The 21,469-nt window shown below is 40.7% G+C and overlaps 1 protein-coding gene across 1 annotated transcript in view; it reads right to left on the bottom strand.

Annotated features, from left to right (window-relative positions):
• The window catches only part of LOC123780713 (ankyrin repeat and sterile alpha motif domain-containing protein 1B), a 371,480-nt gene that overhangs the window by 288,390 nt on the left and 61,621 nt on the right, over positions 1-21,469 (bottom strand). Inside the window, exon 2 of the mRNA XM_087868839.1 lies at positions 19,118-19,216. Within this exon, the coding sequence (XP_087724965.1) occupies positions 19,118-19,216 (99 nt within the window). The remainder of the gene's footprint in view (positions 1-19,117; positions 19,217-21,469) is intronic.

The following is a 21,469-nucleotide window of genomic DNA, read 5'->3' as shown; positions in this document are numbered from 1 at the left end:
GCATCACATTCGCAGTACAGGTGGGAGTCTTTGCTCCTCCACTTCTCGGCTGTATGACCTTGAGTAAGCTACTCAGCCTTCCTCAGCTTCCATCTCCTGATTAGTCATGTGAGTGATAAGAATGTCTACCTCCGGCAGGAGTCGTAGGCATTCAGTGAAACAATGCACAGTACTTGGCACACAGAAGTGCTCAATAGATCTTCGATATTTTTAACGTAAGTGGGAGCTGAAATCATGCATGGATGAGACTGCGGAGGGTGTGCACCACGGGAAGAGAAGTGGTGTGAGGACAAACCAACACTTTCAAAGTGAAAGATAAGAATCATACTCAGGAGACCAAAAAAGCAACAGTCAAGACAAGAAGGGAAATGGGGGAAACTTGGTTTCAAAGAGGCTGTAGTTAGCAGGGATGGAATGCCGCACAGAGGTCGACTAAGATGAGGAAGGAGAAGGTTCAGGGGATCTGGCAAACAGGTCGCCAGGATTTTATGGAAAAGAGCCCTGAGGTGAGGCTGCCTTGGGTTGAGGTGTGCATTAGAGATGAGGAAGTAGAAACTGCAATCAGAGCTATTCTTTTAAGGAGTCTGCATGGGAAGAGAAGGAGGGAGATGGAAGGTTTTAGAAAGCACCAGGAAAAGGCATGGAGAGGAGTGAGAAATGAGGACTCAGGGCTGAGGAAGATTTGAAATATAAGGGAAGGAGTCCAAGGGTGCTATGGAGATTGAGAAGAAGTAGAGGGCTTGCCTTTTGCTTTGGGATTTTGCCGGCCTTTCTTGGAAATTATAGCATGGCAGGCATAGCTGGAGTAACTTGGGAGTTGATAATTTTTATGTTAAAACAGTTGTAAGGGTCTAGAAGCCACCTGGCTTGGAATCAGTGAGAGTTGTATCCTTGTATGAGAGGTACTGGTAAAGGTCCTCATGTGGGCAAGGGCAGCCATCCCTGGGTACAAACACACAAGCTTGACTATCATTTACGTAAACCTACTGGTTTCAACAGCCCTGATGTACCAGGCTCAGCAACTTAAACTTGCCTATGAAGCTGCAATGGCCCATGGCTTCTCTTTTCCCACTGGATGTACTTTGTACTCTCAGACTCTCCGATACGACTTTTGTAATACAGACAGCTGATATCATTGGGTGCCTCCCTCTATTCCTGCTCCCTGTTCTAGCCTCTTCTGCTCTGTCCTGCTGCTACCCAAGACTCGGACTAACAGCAGCCCTGAAAATAAACCAGGACAAGCAGTGCTAGCAGGCTGTGTGCTGCCAAGTCCAAATGCAGGTCTATTGAGTAGTGTGAGGATCAGATCTCCTGTAGGCTTTGAGAACTGGGCTTAGACGTCACTGTGCTGTTTCATCAGTGGCTCTTAAAAGACTGACTGAACATGAAAGAGAAAGGCAGATCCACTGGCCAGGGGGCCCCAGAAAAAAGTCTATCCATCACCATCTAAGTGCTATTGTAGTGTAACTTGGCTGGGAGAGACACATCTATAGAATGGATAGGGCTACTAATGATAAGAACATCACCTAACAGTCACGTGAGACTTTGAAGATCCCAAAATGATCTCACATGCATTATCTCATTTGTGAGGGGTTTTAGGTGATCTTTGGGAAAATACCCTTTATGGAGCCCGAGGCTCTGGGTACCCCATGTAATGAGATTCCTTCTGTGGGAACTGAAAGGATTAATACACTGTGACTGTTGTTGGGAAATGAGGTGTGATAGGTCTCTGGTTGTACATACACGGCAGGGGAAGGAGACATGGAATGTGCACAAATCTGTTGCTCGAAGTCCTTTTGTTTACAATCATACTCTGTTATGGATACAATTTCTATAAAAGAATAGGAAGAAACTTAAACCCTCAGAGCTTTGTAAGCAAATTGTGTTGGGATGTCATTATGGACTTACAATTGCAGATAATGATAACATCTGTATTTTTCCCCCGCCAGCAACTGAACCTTGGCGACATGGGGTCTCTTGAGTGTTCAGACACTGAAGACTCCCAGCTTTAGGTGTAGAGCAGACGCAGTGAAGGAATCATAGCTGGAAATTACTCTGCACTACATTTTGGGGGAAAAAATGTAAAGTGCTTCGAACTGGGCACTGTCTCTGAATGCCCTGTGATTTCTATTTCATGAATAAAAGAAAAAAACTGAAGTCTAGTCCAGAGAGACCCTGACATTTCCCTTCTTTCGACAAGCCTTAAACCACAGAGTAAACTGGCAGTCGAGCAATGGACAACAAAGTGTGCATAAATAAGAAATGTTTCAAGGCACAGGGGCAGTCACTTTCCAGGAGCACAGAAGAGTAGGCTGGTGAACAAAGTAGAAGCACCAGCCAGACTAGTCCAGCCGCTAGCCATCAGGGTTAGGGGGCTCCCCTTTTGATCAAAGGTACTGGACTGACCACAAGTTAAAGGAGTGAAGCTGCCAAAACAGACAAGCTCTATAAATCATGGTAGGAAAAAAAAATGACAACAACAGCAACAACGACACAACCATCTCTTTATCGCCTTGCAAGTAGTGTGAGGGGACTGCCAGTCAGACACGGGTCTTTTCAGCTTCATCTCTAGGCGTGCACAGAGTAAGTGCTATTAGCAGCATTACTGAGAACCCGGCAATTATCTGCCAGATAAGACCTGTGGGGTCGTGGCGAAGAGATCAATAGAACCACTACTCAGTACACACGTAAACACGGTCACTGGAGTTGAATGATATTATTGAATGATTTTGTTGTACTTCACCCTGAAGTTTTTGGTAAAACATTTTTTTTTAATTCAGTAAAAGGACATGTTTTTACCATCTTTTCATTTGTAAAATCCTTGTTGCGATATGTTGACCTAGATCCTTTTGTTAAATATCACTATTTATTTTGATGTAGTTCCTTGCTGCAAAAGTCTTTCACAAAACAAGAACTCAGACTGAAGATGAAGGGAATTTACTGTAACTAGAATAAGGTGCTGAACAATGTTCACCATCATTCATATTTTCAAGCTCCATCAGTGATATGAATTATATTTAGAAAAAGACACAGGGTCACTTTTTCCCCCACTGAAGGTACATATCTGCTAACATTCGTGTAGATATTCGGTGGTTATGGAGCACACTGCTTTGCTCTTGAAACAGAAATTTTAAATGCTACTATCAGTCAGGAAAATTGTTTGCATGTTAATAGTCTCAACAAAAAATTCCCCAAACTTGAGTCTTCAGAAAATAATGAATGTTCTGAATGCCAGTTCTATTTATTTGATATTTAAAAACCATGTCCTTTCTCAGAGCCTCCAGGCATGTGCATAATCACATCACCCACTGAAGTACTTCAAACAGATAAATGTACCATAAAAACCAAAGTTAGCAGTATACAAATGAGTAACTTATGTTCTGCCTGGGTAGGGAAGTACAAAGGATATCATTCATACGGCGGCCAAAAATTAGTATAGGAATTACAAAATTGGAGCTCTACCACACATCCACTCGTTTACTCATTCATTTATTCTCTCAAATACTTATAGCATGCCTACTGTAGTCTATGCACTCTTCTGGGTGCATCAATCAAAAAACATGTAAAAGTGCCAGTCCTTAAGGAGCTTACCTTCTAGTGGGGGAGACAGGTAAGAATTAACACACATAGTAAATAGGGAAATTATGTCAGAAAGTGATGTGCTGTGAAAAAAAGAGAAATTAGAGCAAGAGGATTGGATGTGCTGGAGAGTCTTTGTGGAACAGGGAAGGCGTGGAATGGACAGGGTGGTTAGGGGAAGCTTCATGCAGAAAGCAAGATTTGAACAGAGATTTCAAGATGGTAAAGGGGCTGTGCTGGCAATCAAGGGGAGAAGATTCCAAGTAGAGGGACCAGGAAAGGCTGCGGTCCTCAGGAAGGAGTGAGACTGGTAGTCTGTTCAAGGAATAACAAGGAAACCAAAGGGATTAGAGCAGGAAGAGAGCAGTGGGGAGCAGGTCAGAGAGGTAGTCAGGGGCCAGAGAAAGTAAAGCTCTGAAGGTCTTGGAAGGAGAGAAAGAGGGAGCCAGTGAGAGTATTTGAGCAGAAGTGTGACATGGTTTAGCTTATGTTTCAGTGGAGTCACTGGCTGTTGTGTTGAGAATAGTTCACAGGGAGGCAAGAGTTGGGAGGAGGGAGACCTGCTCAGAGGCCGTGCAAGTAATCCAGGAGAAAGAGGCTAATGGGTTGGACAGGGTGCTAGAGTGGAGGTGGTAAGAAGTGGTCAGATTCTGGATGATTTTCTGAAACACAAAATAAAATGTTCCTTGTTCTCTTTTTTTTTTTTTTTTTAAGATTTTATTTATTTATTCGACAGAGAGAGAGCCAGCCAGCGAGAGAGGGAACACAAGCAGGGGGAGTGGGAGAGGAAGAAGCAGGCTCATAGCAGAAGAGCCTGATGTGGGGCTCGATCCCAGATCGCCGGGATCACGCCCTGAGCCGAAGGCAGACGCTCAACCGCTGTGCCACCCAGGCGCCCCAATCCTTGTTCTCTAACATAGACTGGGAATCTGTCAGCTTGATGGCTACAGCTGTGTGGTAAGGATTTCAACGGAACAGAACCATATTCATCTATCATGTGTGGGAATGTATGGATAACTGGCAGGGTTGGTCTTGCAGGGGTCTGTTTTCAATGAGGAATCCAGAGTCCTCAAGAGACTTTTCCCCTCAAAGAAGGCAGCCAATGCATATGTATTTGATTCAAAGGACAACAGACAAGTGTCACAGGGAATGTTTAATTCTGAATGGATTTCAGGATCTGGCACTCTGACTAGGCCCTGGCCTAGCTCCCATGGATCAGCCTTAAGAAGAAGAAGCTTCAATAAAAAAGCTGCATCATGAAACATTTTTGGGACATTGGGAACAAAAGGAGTCAGCATAATTGGCACCAACAACTTCATCAGCAAGCAGAGATGGTGCTATATTTTAGACATGGGTGCCCTCAACATTGGGCACCAGTGCTTGGTGATGGTGCCCGCATTGGCAGGCTTCATGGCACTGGCAGAACATTCAGTTGGCACTGGTTAAGGTGCTTTTGATGGGAAGATACTGGGCATTGTAGCCAGCGGCCCAAACATCAGTACCTTTGACACGCTGGGCACCTGCAGCTCTGAAGCAGGCTTTGGCAGCCACGAATAGCAGATCTGGCACCCTCAGCGGGTACTGGCAGCACTGAGAGCACTTTTGGTAAGTCCTGGTGGCACTGCTTCAAGCTTTGGCGATAAGCAAGAGCAAGAAGGGCAGAAAAGAGCAGATGTCACATGGTCAGTGAGTGGTCTGGCTCATGGTACACGTGTGATGTGAGACACCCAGGACAAATCATTAGGAAGGATTTCAGTAAGGTTTAGAATACAAAGAGACTTGTAACCCCATTTTGAAACCCTGGCTGGAGTTGCTGAGAACCCTTTTGTATTTATCGTGAGGAAATAATCTAAGAACTATTTCACTACAATTGGCACTCACAATAAACAATATCTTGGCCCTTATGGAAATGTTAATAACCTCACAGTCTTAGAATTTTTTGGTCAGTTCAGAATTTTTAATTACCCCAGACACTGGAGGGCCTCAGAATTTTCAGCTGTACTCATGTGAATCTTCAGCAGAGAGTCAGCTCTTAACTACAGTTTTAGCAGTTATTATTTATTTAATTCAACAATAATTTTTATACACAAAATGTGTATGTCACGTCATCCTAGGCATTATCAAAATATAAAAGGGTCTAAGGTTCCTTCCTTCCAGGAATATGTAATTTCCTTGGGTACGTATTTGAATATAAGAAAATAATTAAGTGCCAATGTCTTTATAAGCTCCAGAAAAGAAAAGAAACTTGCGTGGATTGGAGAAATTTGGGAAGAGTCTCTTCTATAGTTTCTCTTGGGGTTAATATATGGGGAAGGAAGTGAATCTCTCTCTCTCTCTCTCTCTCTTTCTCTGTGTGTGTGTGTGTGTGAAAGTGAGTGTGCATGCACAAGAGACAGAGGAACAGACAGAGAGAGACAGAGAATGGATGAATACAGGCATCCATTTCTCCTTACTGTCTCTAGATCTAGCAGGAACACGGGCAGTGTCCTCTGTCTGGAGTGACTCCCTCAATGCTCTATTTAGCGAAAAATTCTTACTAATTCTTTGAGATTCAGCTCAAGCATCATCTACCTATCCAGAAAACCTTTCTTGACCCTCATATACTTAGCTTTTCCCTCCTCCATAGCAGTTTTTTCCCCCACATAGTCGTTTAGTTTTTGACGTATTTGTCTGTGTCCAAAATGCAGGTAGAAGTCCTTGATGCAGGGACAAAATGTTATCCAATTTTACATCCTTATCTCTGAAGCTAGCAGAGGGCCAAAATGACCTGACTGATTGAATGGATGCACAAAGCATGGATTCACTCATGAACATCTAGGCATGTGGGGTGTTTGCACACATTACGCGTCTGGAGTCGCCCTACCCCTTCATCTGGTTCCAAACCTACTGGGGATGCTAAGGTGTTGGGATGTAAGGCCAATTGTTACTTTGCGTCTACATCAGTAGCACTTAGGAAAGTGCTCTGTCAAAAGTGGACACCGGCAATGTTTACAGATGGTGATGTAATTGAGTCCCAGAGGTGAAAGGCGGGGAAAGCAATCTTCTCTACATCTGTGCAATAATCTCTTACACATTTGTGGAGAAAATTTCACCTTCAAAAATTTCTATTGTACATTTACCTCTTAGTATTAGAAAACTGTAAATACAACCCTTTCCCAACAAGCGGTGGCCTCTAAGTAAAGAAGCAACTGAGGGTTAAAACTGGTGATGCACTGAAGAAAAAGCTTTTAACCTTTTGGGACTCGGGGGTTCATAAATAATAACCTTAAAGATCATCTAAAGTATATCTACTTAGCACTATGCCATCACAAATTCATACAACAAGTAAAGCTAAAATGTATTTTCTCTGGAAGATATGAAGGAAGGAATCCGGCAGTTTACGGAGTACTCATTTTCTCTGAAAAGAGCAGTAGTTAACTTAAAACAAAACAAAACAAAACAAAACTGTTAACTTAAAAAAAAAAAGCTGAACTTCTTATTAAAATAGAACATTCTAGATCTGTGGAAGACAATGACAATAGCCAGTCATTTGTCTAAAGGTGGAGACGTTGACAGGGTAGCCACAGAGCAAAGACATGTGATGCCCTGATGTTAGAGGCAGTAGAGGAAGGCGGCTGAGAGCACAGGCTCTGGAGCCAGGCTGCCTTGTTCCAATTTGGACTCAGCCACTTACTAACGGGGTGACCTTAGGAATGTTACTTAACTTTTCTGCACCTTAGTTTCTTCATCTGTAAGAGAGAATTAGTTAATTTTAAAATTTAAATGAGTAAATGTGGAGTTAACCTGATAGTACCTACAACAGTGCCTGGCACACAGAAAATTTCTGTTTACGTGTTGGCTGTTACCATAGGTGTTTGCGGGCAGTGTCTTTTTTTTTTTTTTTTAAGATTTATTTATTTATTTATTTGACAGAGAGAGAGAGAGAGCCAGTGAGAGAGGGAACACAGGCAGGGGGAGTGGGAGAGGGAGAGCAGGGAGCCCAATGCGAGGCTCAGTCCCAGGACCCTGGGATCATGCCCTGAGCCGAAGGCAGACGCTTAATGACTGAGCCACCCAGGCGCCCCTGCAGTGTCTTTCTGAGCATGCTCAGGAAGGTCCTGGGCAACGTGGATTCTTACATAGTTCTAATGTATTCACTATGGGTCTACAGAGCAACCATCGGATTAGAACCCAAAGTCAAAAGATGGAAATCTAAAATCTCATTAATCACCAACAAAGAAAATTATCACAAGAAATACCAGGTAATGAAAAAGTGCTTAGCTTAGGGTAGGAGAATATTAACCCTGTTGCTAGGTTAGCCTGCTCCATTGAAGCTGAGTACAGGTATCTGCTAGGGTTCGAAGTATTTGATTTATAGCTCAAAAGGCAAAGTGATGGATGAAATTCATAGCTGATAATGGCACAGGCTGCATTTCAGAGGATGGTTATTACAAATGAGAAAAAAACAGCGTATCTATCCGCCTGAACAAGTAAGCAAATGTTTTGGATCACTTTCCACTCAGAGTATCATGAGCTATCTCAAAATTCCCCACAGCAAAGAAGTTTTTAAGGTGCATAGGAATACCCTTTTGATTCATCCGCCTCCTCCTCCGGGAACCCTCTCCTGATTTCCTGTACATAAGAGACCTTCCCTTATATTAAACATCCAGAGCTCATATTTTAACTTTTATTATGGCTCATTCATGTTCTGCTTTGTCTTAAAATCACTTGGATATTGCTTCAACCTCCTTTGTTACACTGTAATCTCTTTGAAAGCAGATACTCTGTTAATTTCATCTTTTTCTCCTTGTGTTGTGTCTGAAACATAAGTAGATGCTCAATGCATTTGTAGACATAACTGAACACAGACTTCTCACTTGAGTGCTATTGATCAAAAATAAGAAATACAGCCAAATTATATTCAACTATTAAGTTAGCACTTAATTCAATTATATGGTAAAGGGGGGAAATGGCACATTCAAAATGGTGGAGATGTTTGTTTGTTTATTTATTTATTTATTTATTTATTTAAAGTTTTATTTACTTGAGAGACAGAGAGAGAGAGAGAGAGAACAGGGGGAGTGGCAGAGGGGGAGAAACTCAAGCAGACTGTGCACTGGGGCTCGATTCCATGACTCCGAGATTATGACCCCAGCCAAAATCAAGAGTTGGATGCCTCACCGACTGAGCCACCCAGGTGCCCGAGATATGTTCTTTTAGATCTCTTCTGTGAATTTACATAGTTCTGCTTTTCCATGAAATCACAATGGCTTTAGCAGTTTACTGGAACTGTACTGTCAAGGTCTGCCCACTCAGCTTCTCAGGTCACTTCTGTGACATCCTATGCTGCATATCTTTATCGAGCCCTTGCTGTTCAAAGTACTCTCTGTATCCACTCCTCTGTCACTTGCCACTTAGTGTAGGGAACTGATTACATTACCCCTAAGAGATGCAACCAGGATGCTCTCTCAGTATTGTGTTTATTCACTTAATTTCTTAGATAGAAAGGCCCTAGTTATAATTTTTTTTAAAGATTTTATTTATTTATTTGACACAGAGAGACAGCCAGCGAGAGAGGGAACACAAGCAGGGGGAGTGGGAGAGGAAGAAGCAGGCTCATAGCGGAGCACAGAGCCGGATTTGGGCTCAATCGCAGGACCCTGGGATCACGCCCTGAGCTGAAGGAAGACGCTTAACGACTGAGCCACCCAGGCGCCCCCCTAGTTATGATTTTAAACACCTTTTCTTCTAGCTCCTGATGGGTTAAACAATAATCCTAAATGTAGTAAAAAAAAATAATTTAGTGGATGATGATGAGATTCAAAGGTTTTGCCCTCTTCTTATCTAGAGAACGAATAATTTGCTCTGTGAGAAATCCACAAGTAAGAATGGAAAGCTCTCTGTGCAACGCAGTCATGGGCATTTTTAGCCAGAGACTTATATCAGGAAGTCAGTCCATTTTTGTTACTGTGTGGCACCAGGCAAGAGCAATGGCAAAAATTCATTGAGCTTTGGTAATTTAATGAGCATATTAAACAATTACAAGTGGTTATTCCTAGTATTAATTTAGTGCTTCTAAATGCCAGGCGCTTCCTAGGGATTTTTGAACTTGGAACTCACCATAACCTGCTGTGGTAGGTTCTACTACCATCTCCATCTCACTGAGGAGTTAACTGGGGACTACCGAACATAACAACTTGCCCAAGTGACCCAAGTGGTAGGTGGCTAAACTGGGATTAAATTAGGTTAATTTAAAAGCTCACGGGAGTTCATTTTTGCCAAATTCCAAATTCTTTGAAAGCGCCTTACTTGGAGTATATAGCTTAGTCATCTCAATATCCCCTTAGGATCCTTCTTGTGCTTTGACATACAATGTTTAGACAACACAGTGAGGTGGTAAAGAACCTCAGGTAAACTGCCTGGGTGTGAATCCTAGTTTGCCCACCTAAAATTAAAATACATTTGTATACCCTCTTCACTCTGTCTACTCCCTGTCTAATTAATTTTTCTATAGCACTTATCATTACTTGAAATTACACGTTTACTTCTTTTTGTCTGCACACCCCCCCCCCCAGGATGTAAGCTGCAAGAGGACGGTGGCCTTGTAGGTTTTGTTTCCTAACATCAAATCCTCAACACCTAGAAGAATACCTGGCATATGGCAGGTGTTTCATAATATATCTACTGAATGTATAATAGGAGATTCACTTTGCTTATTGTGTATGCCTGGAGTAGTAATTTTTAATGGGATGAAGGAACCCCACTTTTTTCTTGGTTCACCTTCAATTTTTTAAAAAATTTATTTAGTAAACATAAATATAGCACATAGGATATGCCAGGGTTCCATTTTAAGTACTTTACAAATATTGACTCATTTAAGTCTCACAACACCCCTATGAAGTAGGTAAAATCAAACTTAGGGAGTCTGGCCATGTTCCCAACCATTACGCCATACTGCTTCCTGGCTGATTCTTCTAAAAATGTCATCTCCATGGAGCTTAATGCTCTGAAGATGTGTCTTCATTCTCTGCTAGAGAGTGCCCTTCTCTCTTGCCCATCTTTCCTTCCTCTCTACTCAGATCAAAGAGGAAAATAAATAATATTATTTCAGCTATTTTATTTTATTCCATTATGCTTTTCCTTCTTTGAAACAGCAATGGCTACTGTTAATATAGCTTTCCGAAGGCCACCTTCGAGGGTAAAGAAGTGGTTTGACTTCCAATGGCCACAGACAGCTGACATGGTCTCTGTCTGCCCCTCTTCTTTTCCCTGTCTCTTTCCTACTTTTTTAGAGCTTTTGGATCCCTGGCAGGGGTCCTTCCCTTCCAGTTTTGAAAAGGGATTTTAGTGATTTAGGGAGGTTGCAAAAACTACCTTTTAAGCCTGAAACTTAAAGAAAGGCCCAATATTGTGAACAATTCTTTTTCTTATGTTTAGTCATTTTGGTCCTTTCCTGTTCTTTTTACAGTTTCTCTCACAAATACACAGGCGTCCTCAGAGCCTTGGGTCTCTGATGTGGCACAGTATTCGCCCGGGAGGCACTTGTCATGAGCACAGACATTTGGGATTTAGTTCCACTTCTGTCGCTAAGAAACAATCTGCCTCAGGGCAAGTCATTTAATACGCCCTAGACTTGGTTTCCTCACCTGTGAAAGACTCAAGAGAGATACTGAGCTGGATGTTTTCAGGTCTTTTGCGGCTCTAAATTGTGATCTTCTTGGAAGAATTATGTAAGGAAGGGAAAGCGCCCAGATATCAAAGTTCCTCTACTGTTACTACTGATTGCAGTATTACTCCAAGGGAGCCATTGTTCTTTATTAAATGGGGGTGAACTCCTCAAAACTGAAGGATGACAGCCGCTGGGGGTGGCAATAGATCGAAACCTATTTACTTCCAGAATTCCTCCCTTATTGCTCTGTCAATATCGGGGGGGGGGGGTTACGAGCAAAAAGGGATATTTCAGCTCTCTGGTCTACATAATAAACTATTCCAGGATAAATTCATTTAAAAGAAAACATTAAAAGACTTTCCCCCTTTAGCTTAGGAGGAATGCAGCCGTCTTGCTTTCTGAAACTGCAGAAAAATCTATTTTCTATGCAGCCCAATCAGCTATAGCTATTTCGTACTCTGTATGTACTGGGCTCTGTCATTTCAGAGGGCCCAGAGAACTTTATAAGCACCAGCCATTCCTTCTCCCAATGTACTCCTGAACAACAGACTAGTTATGGGTCTCCACGTGTAAACAGAAAGCATGAGGCATGGGGGAAGAGGTCACTCTAGGAAAATGTAGGCCATCAGGGTTGCAAGGCTAAGAAATAATAGAAAAGATCTGAATGATTTGCTGTCCCTTTAAGATTTATATACTACAAATTACCTAAGTTTTTCACTTTGAGGTCAGTTAGTCTGTCTTCCTTCCCTATTCTCCAACAGCCCTAATGCTTCTCCTAGAAGTAAGTAAGCTTTTACACTGAACTGACTGATCTAAGTGAGCATATCTGTTTGTCACAGAATCATAAGACATTTGCAGAACTGAATGGAACTTGAAAGGACTCTCAGAACACCACAGTTTGTCTCACCAAGGACTAGACCTAAAGGAAATAGAATACCCTATGCTTTTGGTTTGACTGTGGGTTCAATTGTATATTAACTTTAAGTTAGGGCCCCTAATGTTAATGGTGCATGTATGTGTGTGGGATTTTGTTTAGGAGTCTATCTTTAACCGGATGTTCATAGGGTGGTAAGTCAACATTGGGTGGCTTTCAAAGTTTAAGATACCAGCTGGTGAAAACAAAGAAATGCAAGTAAAAGAATGAGGGTAGATGGAGAGTGAGTGATGGCATGGGAGAATGAAAAGTTACCCTGTCAAATGTACCTTGAGAGCTTCTGTGCCTGCAGCCTACATTTTGTCATTGCCCTTCTGAAAAATAGCAATAGAAACAGGAATGAGCTTCTATCATTTTTCTAAGTGACAGGGAAATAAGACTGAACCTTCCTTTCTAGACTTTTAAAGAAATTACATCGGCTAAACACTTTTTCCCTAAAGCTTATATGCATCTTCATCAACCATCAAGACTAGAATTAACACACATCTGAATTTTGAGCTTAAAAGAACTAGAGTCTTTAAGAGCATAGGTTTGGACAGGAAGCCATATTGGCATAATGGCACATCCTTTTGAGCTCTGAAATAATCCATGATCCCATTGTAACAGCTATAACTAACTCTGGTTCCCAGTGATGTGTTTTATTAATAAAGTGTTTGGAAACAAAACTAGTATTTTTGGAGGGGCAGGGTTTGTATTCTCTGGTTTGCCACAGTTTCCACCACTCCATATTGTTTTGTCTTCAATAGTGTTTGAGCTCTCAATCCCTGTCAGTTTATCTCTACATCCTTGCCCACAAGCTTTTTTTGGTCAACTGTTGCTTTTATCTATTTGTTCTGATCAGGCTTAAGGTTACATGGTCCCTTTTACTTCTAGGTTTGGTTGTTTTATTTTTTAATTTTTAAAAAAGTTTTATTTATTTATTTGAGGGAGGGGGTGGGGCAGAGGGAGAAGGAGAGAGAGCATCCCAAGCGGACTCTTTGCTGAGTGTAGAGCCCAACATGGGCTCAATCTCACAACCCTGAGATCATGACCTAAGCTGAAACCAAGAGTCAGATGTTTAACTGACCGAGGCACTCAGGCGCCACAGCTTTGGTTGTTTTCAAAAATGTGTTTGCTAACATCCTTAACATCTTGTCCAGGAGATTTTGACTAATTCACTTTCCTAATATAGATGGAAATATGCTCCTTTCAGTGGTGAGGCACCAATGAAGAACGAACATGTTTGAAAATGTGTAATGTTTTATGGGATTGCTGATTTGTGTGTATTACTTAGATCAGTGGCATTTAGATCATGACGTCTTTATGTGTAATTGGCATATCTCCGGGGTCTCTAATTTGCGTATCATTGTATCATATCAGCCTCTTTCACACCTAACTCTACAGACCAGAGATATGTGCCTCTTTTTTGAGTGGCAATTGCAAATGTGGCTTCTAAATCATCTAATTGTGAATATCATAGTCCCATGAAGATAGCTCATGGAAATAAAAGAAGCCCTTTTTGTTGTTATTGCTGATAGGTTATTCCACTTTAACCACAAACATAGACCTGGAAACTAGACTGTAAAGTGGACCATTAAAAAGTGTATTTGCAGTGAGCAGATATTTGAGGTGGTCCCCCTGTGATCCCACCTCCAGATAGTCACTGCATCTCTAAACACCTCCTCTTGTATGTGAACTTAATCTAGTGACTTGATTCTCGTGAAAAGAATATGGCAAAAGGATGGCATGCTACCGAAGACAGTGACTTCCGTCTCCCTAGCCCGCCCTTGTCCTCTCACTTGCTGTGCTGTTGAAGCCAGATGCCTGCTGTGAGATACATAATGGTGAGGCCCACATGACAAGGAATTGAAGAAAGCCTTCAGCCAACAGCTTGTGAAGCACTTGAGGCCTCAGTCCAAAACCCCCCAAGGAACAGAATCATTCCTACAAACAACCATGTGAGTGAGTGAGGCAGTGGGTACTTTCCACTTGGGTCTTGAGATGACTATAGCCCTGCTAGAGACACAGAACCAAGGACTCAGCCTAGCTGCCCCTGGAATCCTGGTCCACAGAAAGTCTGAGATAATAAATGTTATTTTTATACGCACTAAGTTTTGGGGTAATTTGTTATATAATAATAGATAACTAATGCAGAATCTTGTTTCTTGTTTTTCTATTGGAATAACAAATAACTGTTTTTTTTTTTTCACCAAAATCTCAAACTGAGGATAGGAAAGGGGGTGATTTAATCCAACCAGAGGTGTTCAGTGTCGTTCAGTGAAAAAAATAATTGAAAGTATGTAGCCCAAAAAATACTGATTAAATTGAATTGAACTTAGAAATAATGAGCAGCTGAAATGTAAATGTTCATTATGCAGTAAAGTAGAATTAGGCTAACAATGATGAGCAAAACTATGAACACCAGAAACCATGATCAAGAGTCCTGTGGTAACGCACTTACTAGACATCAAATATTGTTGAGTTTGAGTTTTGAAGAGCTCCGACATTTAACTGAGGAAAATGAGCAGGGGAGGAGAGAGAGCATCAGGGTGGCAGGAAGATAACCAGGTAATGAGGAGTCTAAAAGAAGAACTGACAGCTGACATGAGTATAGGAACCTACTAAAGCTGAAGTGGGGTGAAGGTGGAAAGTGGCATATGGACTTTCTTCCCTACTGGTTACTGGTAACTTTAGCACTGGTTGTGTGGGGTGGTAGCACAGGAACCAGTTAGACCCAAGTAGGTTGAAGGATCGGTGGGAGCACAGTAAAGGGGATAGTGAGTATAAACCACTACTTAATAAATCCAAAGATAAAAAACATAAAAATATTAGGAAAGAAAATACTGAAAAAGAAGCGAGCATGTGACATAAAAATTGCTGGTGTGCCGAAATACATCTCGAATTCAGGATGAGAGAGATTAAGAGAGCAGACACATGGGCTTTGACACAAGTCTTGCAAACCTTTAAAATGAAATGCTCTGAATTCCTGACTTTCAAGTGTTATATTGTCAAAGGACAAAAAACATTACACCTTTTAAAAAGGATTTTGGAGGATTATCCAAATACTTGGTCATATGGAATTCTTACCTGGAAAAAGGCAAATTATGTGTTGCAAATAAGTAATCAGATTATTTCTTCAAGTCTAGGGGACAGAAAAAGTCCAATATGCTTACAGTTTCTGTGGGAGTAAAAAACAAGCCACCTTCTCGTGAAACTTCTGGTATGTTTCCTTTCTTAAAAAAAGAAAAGGGTGAAATGTGATCTTCGGAAGTTCTGAGAACTTTTAGACTCAAGAAAAGACTGAGCTGGGGTTGGTGAGGAAAGTGGAGACTGGGTGAAAATGGATAATTGAACTTTGTTACTAAAGATCAAGCATTATAAAAGACAGAGGGAAATAACGAGTGGAAGAGAGGAATTAATGTGCTTACTGTTCTAACTATGTCTATGCTTAGAACACATAGAATACATTCCATGTGTTTGAGGTATCAAATGTTCTTGAGAACATGCAGACCTTTGCGTTGGTGAATATTTCAATATTAAGAAGGGCATATTACAGAAAAACCATTCTTACCAAAGGAACAAACTTTTGTCTTTGAAACTTGAAACACCAAATACAAATAAAGCACGAAAAACATGCTTTGAAGTGTGCTAACAGATCAAGACTGCATTTAGCAAACCACCTTTTCTCTGTTTAGGAACAATCTCAGGGATTCCAAAACACAATATGTTAATTAAAGGATTTCAGGTAGCAATCATGGAATATTTTTCATGACAGATGAAGAACACAGATATTCTGAAGACTAAAATTGCATAAACAAAACAAAGAGACACTGTGTCCCTTTTGCAGCAGTGCAAAGTTAGAGTGAATGCAAATGAATGTGCTGGCAGTAAAATTACACTATTAACCATCTGAAGATTGGGCTCATTACCTAAGAAGGCAAAGCATCAATTTGTAGCATTATAACATTCTGTTTGTGCTGCCGAACACGTGTTTGGATGTTTTTATATATTCTCTACTCATTTGGGTGCATAGTAAGCACTTTCGCATCAGCCTCTTGATAAAAGCTTAATTTTGTATTGTTTCTGTTATATTGTTTTCTCTAATGGGGATGATATTCTGTCTTAAAAATAAACACTCCATTTATTCTCCAAATAATTCTGAGTTTAGGTTCTTCTGTTTCGCATTATCAAATGGCATATACACAATTACAGATATATCTTAAAATTGAAGCACTTTTTGATTTGAAAAAGTGTATATTTGAATACCATGAGGAAAATATTCTTTCAGTAACTTATTCTTTCATTCTTTTAATGCACATGTATTGAGGTAAGCACATTGGGAAATTCAAGGATGGATGTGACACTGTCTCTGCCTTCAGGGTGTTTCTAAGGCAGAAGTGGTGGAGTATTATTAGTACCTTCAGAACAGGCAGAGCTATCAAATCTCAGAAGAAAGAGACAGCAGTGTATTACTGCCTTCAACAAACATTTTTGACTGCCTACGATGTGACTGGCACTGCTCTAGGGGCTGGGTATATAGAAGGGAAAAAGACAGTTAAGGTCCCTGAGCTCATGGACCCTGCATCTTGGGGGAAAGGTGAAAAATAAGGAAAAAACAAACACATAAATAATATAACTTCGGGTAGCCGTAAGTGCCATGGAGAAACGAAAATGGGGTAATACGAAGGACAGAGATAGTATGCGAGGAGCGTGACTTTGAGGTCCTGAAGGCCTCAGTAAGGAGACAGCAGCTGAGTAGAGATTTGATGATGTATTTTCAAGTGTATGAAAATCTGAATAAAAGGCTTTCTAGGCAAAGAGACCGGTATGGAAAGGCTTTGAAGCAAAAATGAGCTTGGTATATTCTGGAACAAAAAGAAACCACATAACTAGAGTTCAGGAAAATGGGAGAGTGAGAGTTGAGGCCATGGAGGTGGGAAGGGGCCAGATCCTGTGGACTTCTGTAGGCTGTGATAAAGATTTTATTCTAAGTTACAAGGCAGTCCATTGGAGACTTTAAACAGGGTGTGGCATGATCTGATTTACATTTGAGAAGGACCATTCTGGATGCTGTGTGGAAATTCAAATGTAGAGTGATAAGAAAGGTAACTAGGACAGAGATTAGGTATCTATGAATTATCCGAGCTAGAGAGAACCAATGAGAAATTGACTCCTCTAGTCTAACCTGGAGATGACAGATTAGAACCCATTGTGGCAGTCTAGTTAATGGTGGCAGGTTTGGACTAGGGTGAGAATTACCAAGGTGAGAGAAGTAGTTCCATTTTAGGGAACGTTTCAAAAAGAAAGTGGTATGGAACTATTTGAGCTGAACTTGACAGGCAGGCTTGTGACAAGGGGGTAGTCACTTACTGATTTATTGAGTGCCTGCCAAGGGCTGCACACTGGGCTCAGTGTTGGGGGTAGCAGTGAAGTCCTTGAGGACAATGAGGAGCAAACTTGCTGAGGAAGTAATTTTAAGATACAAAAGTAGTGAGGTGAACAATACGCTTATAAGAATTACTTCTAGAATTAGTTCTAAGGCCACTTTATTCTTTTCCTTTTACTGTAGAAAATTGTATGATCAAACTCCTTTGTATGCGTAACTCTCCTTGAATTTGCAAAAGTGTTAAGCTCTATCAGTAGACACTCAGTTCACTGTCAGTTGGCAAATTTCATCAGATCGCTTCCTTAGAAACAGTGGTTAATATTTATCTTTCTCGTTCTGAGGAGAAATTACAGCCTCATTAGAAAGGAAAAGAGCAGAGGAGAATACAAAATATATGGTAAGTTCATACATCTAGGTGCAAGTCTAACTGTGCATCTGCTTTCAGTCTTGCCCCCTGAATCTTTTCCCAGCTGGTTGACCCTACTTCAACTTTCCCTCCTTCTCACGCCTATTGTATGTTGCTTCCAAAACTGACTGGCCTAAAGTAGTCCAGTCATGTCTGTTCCCCAGTGCCTACAGAACAAATTTCAAATTCCTTAGCCTGACACAGAGTGACCCAACCTACTTTTTCTGCTTTATCTCTGATCATACTCTCTACTCTCTAATTGTATTAATCACACTGGATTTTTTTTCCTTTTTAAAAAAAATATTTTAAAAACTGTGGTGAAATGGCAAACAGAAAATTTACCATCTTAACCATTTTTAAGTGTACAATTTAATGGCAATGATTGAGGACATTCACATTGCTGTGCAAATCCCACTGCATTTTAAATCATGCAGAATCACTATTCCCTTAATACTTTTGGCTATTTATATTTATATTTATATGATTTCTGCTGCTCCCTGAAATGCTTTTCTTTTCCTTATCAGTTAGAGTCTGACATACCTTGAAGACCAGGGCTCAGATCCTACCTTTTGCTTTAGGCTTCTATGAAACCTTATCCGGGAACAGAAGGTCAACACTGTTGCTAGGTAACATAGTGCTTACAGTTCAAATGACATGTTGGTTGGCAAATTGCATCTAGACTGGGAGGATTTATACATAAACTATAAAAACCTGATGGGGATGTGATACTTTGGTCTTCCTTGAGTGATGATTAGGCAGATTTCTTGCCCCTGGAGGCTAAGTCTATGGAGTTGTACAAGAGATAATACCTCTCATGGGGCATGAGACTTCTAATTCAGGAACATTTCCACGCCCACCCAATATTGATCTTGTCTTTTTGTACCTGAGCCGTCACCTGAGAGGCCTGGGCTGATGTTTGTACCAATATAAGGACTCGCACTGAAGAGAAGCCCTGAAGGTGCCCTGCTGGTCAGTGGTGTTTCCTATATGACATCCTCTCTTCAACCTAAAGCCAAGTTTGGCCCACAGCAGTCTTACAAGTCTGAATGTTTCACTGGACCTAAGAAGAACTGCTTTTGGGAGTTGCATCAATATGTAGAGATGTTGTCCTAAGTACTAATAGCTCTTTCTCATCTATACTGAAGACTGCTGTACATAGGGCCAGGCTAAGAAAGCATTGCTTACCTTTGGAAGGAGCTGGATTGCCTGTAGAATTCTTTGTCTGTGCCCAGAATTAAGGATTCCAATTTCCAACAAATCCTGATCTTCCATAACATTGCTTCCCTGAAACAAACCCAGAAATGTTACAAGTTAAATCAGGTATTTTTACTACGGGTAAATAATGATTTATTTAATGCAAAGAAAAATAACCAACAAGTGAGCTGATTTTTACAAACCAAAACAGTCATTCTTCTGTGAGGGTGAAGGCAATTAGGAGGTCACCTATGTGACTGAGTTGAAGGTTCTGGGAAAGCTTCCTTCCTCTCAGAAATGCTCTCATGGCTTACTATTTATGGTTCAGTTATTTGCTTTGGGGATTCATTCCTGTAACCTAAAACTCTGTTCCCATAAAAATGTAAATCTTCTGAGAAGAGTTGCCAGTTAGGATCTTCAGTGATCTACCTATACATTGACATGAACAAATCAGTTTTTTCTTCCCCTGAAAACAGATTGTGAGAGGAGGACTGATTAAAAAATTGAAAGATACTAGGTGGGTTAAAAGTGGGAATTAATAATTAATCTTAAAATACTGAATGCCAGACATCTGATCAAGATATGGGGATACAACAATGAATAATTTGCAGGTCTCTGCCCACAAGTATCTTTATTCTTTCCAGTCCAGGGATGGAAACAGATTTTCAAAGGCAGGTAGAATGCTGTGAATGTACTATGTGGTGACACACGCTTGGGAACCCCAAGAGGACCTGGGGTGTGTTTTCAGTGGAGATGATGTCTGATCAGATATCTGAAGCATGGTTAGGACTTAGCACTCAACAGAGGAAGGACACAAGGGAAATTATGTACAGTGTCCCATGGGTGAGAAAGAACATAGCATACTCGGAAGCACTGGGTTCTTGAATGAGCTGGAGAGGGGAACAAAAGATAAGGCTGGCAAGGTAAGCCGAAGCCAGACTACATGCACATTGTTCGCCAGGCTGGAGAATTCAGACTTCATCCTGACCATAACAGGGAGCCATGGACAGATTGTTAAGAACAGGAGTTACATATGAGATTCCAAATTTAGAAAGATCAATTTAGTTTAGTTTTAGAGCAATTTAGTGGTTGGGCCTCAGTTTCCTTACCTATAAAATGACAAAGTTGAGCCACATGACCTCCAAGGACCAGTCTAGTCCTGAATTTCTTTGATTTCAATGATTTTTTTATGCCTTTAATATTCTAATATAGAAATTTATAGATTGCTTATTTTGTCCCTTAATTTTAGTCTTTTGTAGCTTGTAAGCTAGTGTTTCCCTTTAAATTGAGGGGTCTATAGAGAAGTTCAGAATTCAGATCACTCCTTTTCTGAACAAATCAAACTGTCTTATTAATTTATAACAAAAACACTTATGAGCAAAAATTGCAGAACAAATACTTATGGAGAGCAATGGGTACTGACAGATATTTAAAGCAAAAGAGAGTGAATTAGGGCAATCCTGGGAGGATGGAGACATTAGGAGCTACTGCAGTTGTTCTAGAGATGATGTGGGCTTAGACTGAGGTAGTGGCGGTCATGGGAGATAGAAAGAGATGGGTGGGTTTGAAACTATCAAGAAGTTTGACTGAGTGACTGAATACGTGGAATGATGGAGAAATGCAGAACACACAATAGTTCCAGGCTTGGGCAATGAGGGTAAATCATGATGCCTTTTCCTGATGTAATAAAGGAGGATGGGCCAATCTAATGTGGTACAAAGTGAGACTAATATCTTTCCCTGTACAGGGACAGAATAGATGAATGTCAACAATTTACTATCAGACTACACTATAAAATGGATAATTGATTCTTCTTAGAAAGATTAAAGCCATAAGAATGGTACCATAGCTAGAGATTTAAAATGTGCATTCACGGGACAAAAACATCCCACCTACTCATCGTATCATTCCTATGCTTAAGCTACCCCAGCCTTCTCAGAGGAGGTAGAATGATCCAGGTATATAGCAGCATGATAATGAAAAGCCTAATGAAAAACAAATAAAGCCAGTCTTGGCAAAATGCCACAGGAAACATTGGTCTCAAGAAATTACTCTGTGCACACAATAGAGCATGGCTAAGAATATAAATGGCTTCATTTTGAGAAAGCATTATTATTTTCAGAAATGGACCAGTATGTCATGAGTAGGATATATGATACCATTCTGTATTTGATTTTTAGTCTTTAAAGGGCTTCCAAAAGGAGTTAAAAGGATCTTAAAAAACAAAAACAGAAAAAAAAAACCAAACACTGAGAAACAAAAAACTTTGTCCACCTATGTGTTAGACTATTATCAGGTTTTCCATGGGCTAAATTAGCAGCCCACAATATCAGCTCACAGACA

Source organism: Ursus americanus, chromosome 17 (genome assembly GCF_024610735.1).
Source record: "Ursus americanus isolate L20-20 chromosome 17, mUrsAme1.1.p, whole genome shotgun sequence".
In the NCBI taxonomy this organism is placed as follows: Eukaryota; Metazoa; Chordata; class Mammalia; order Carnivora; family Ursidae; genus Ursus; species Ursus americanus.
The sequence above is the reverse complement of the archived record's forward strand: the minus strand, read 5'-3'. Positions and strand labels throughout refer to the sequence as shown.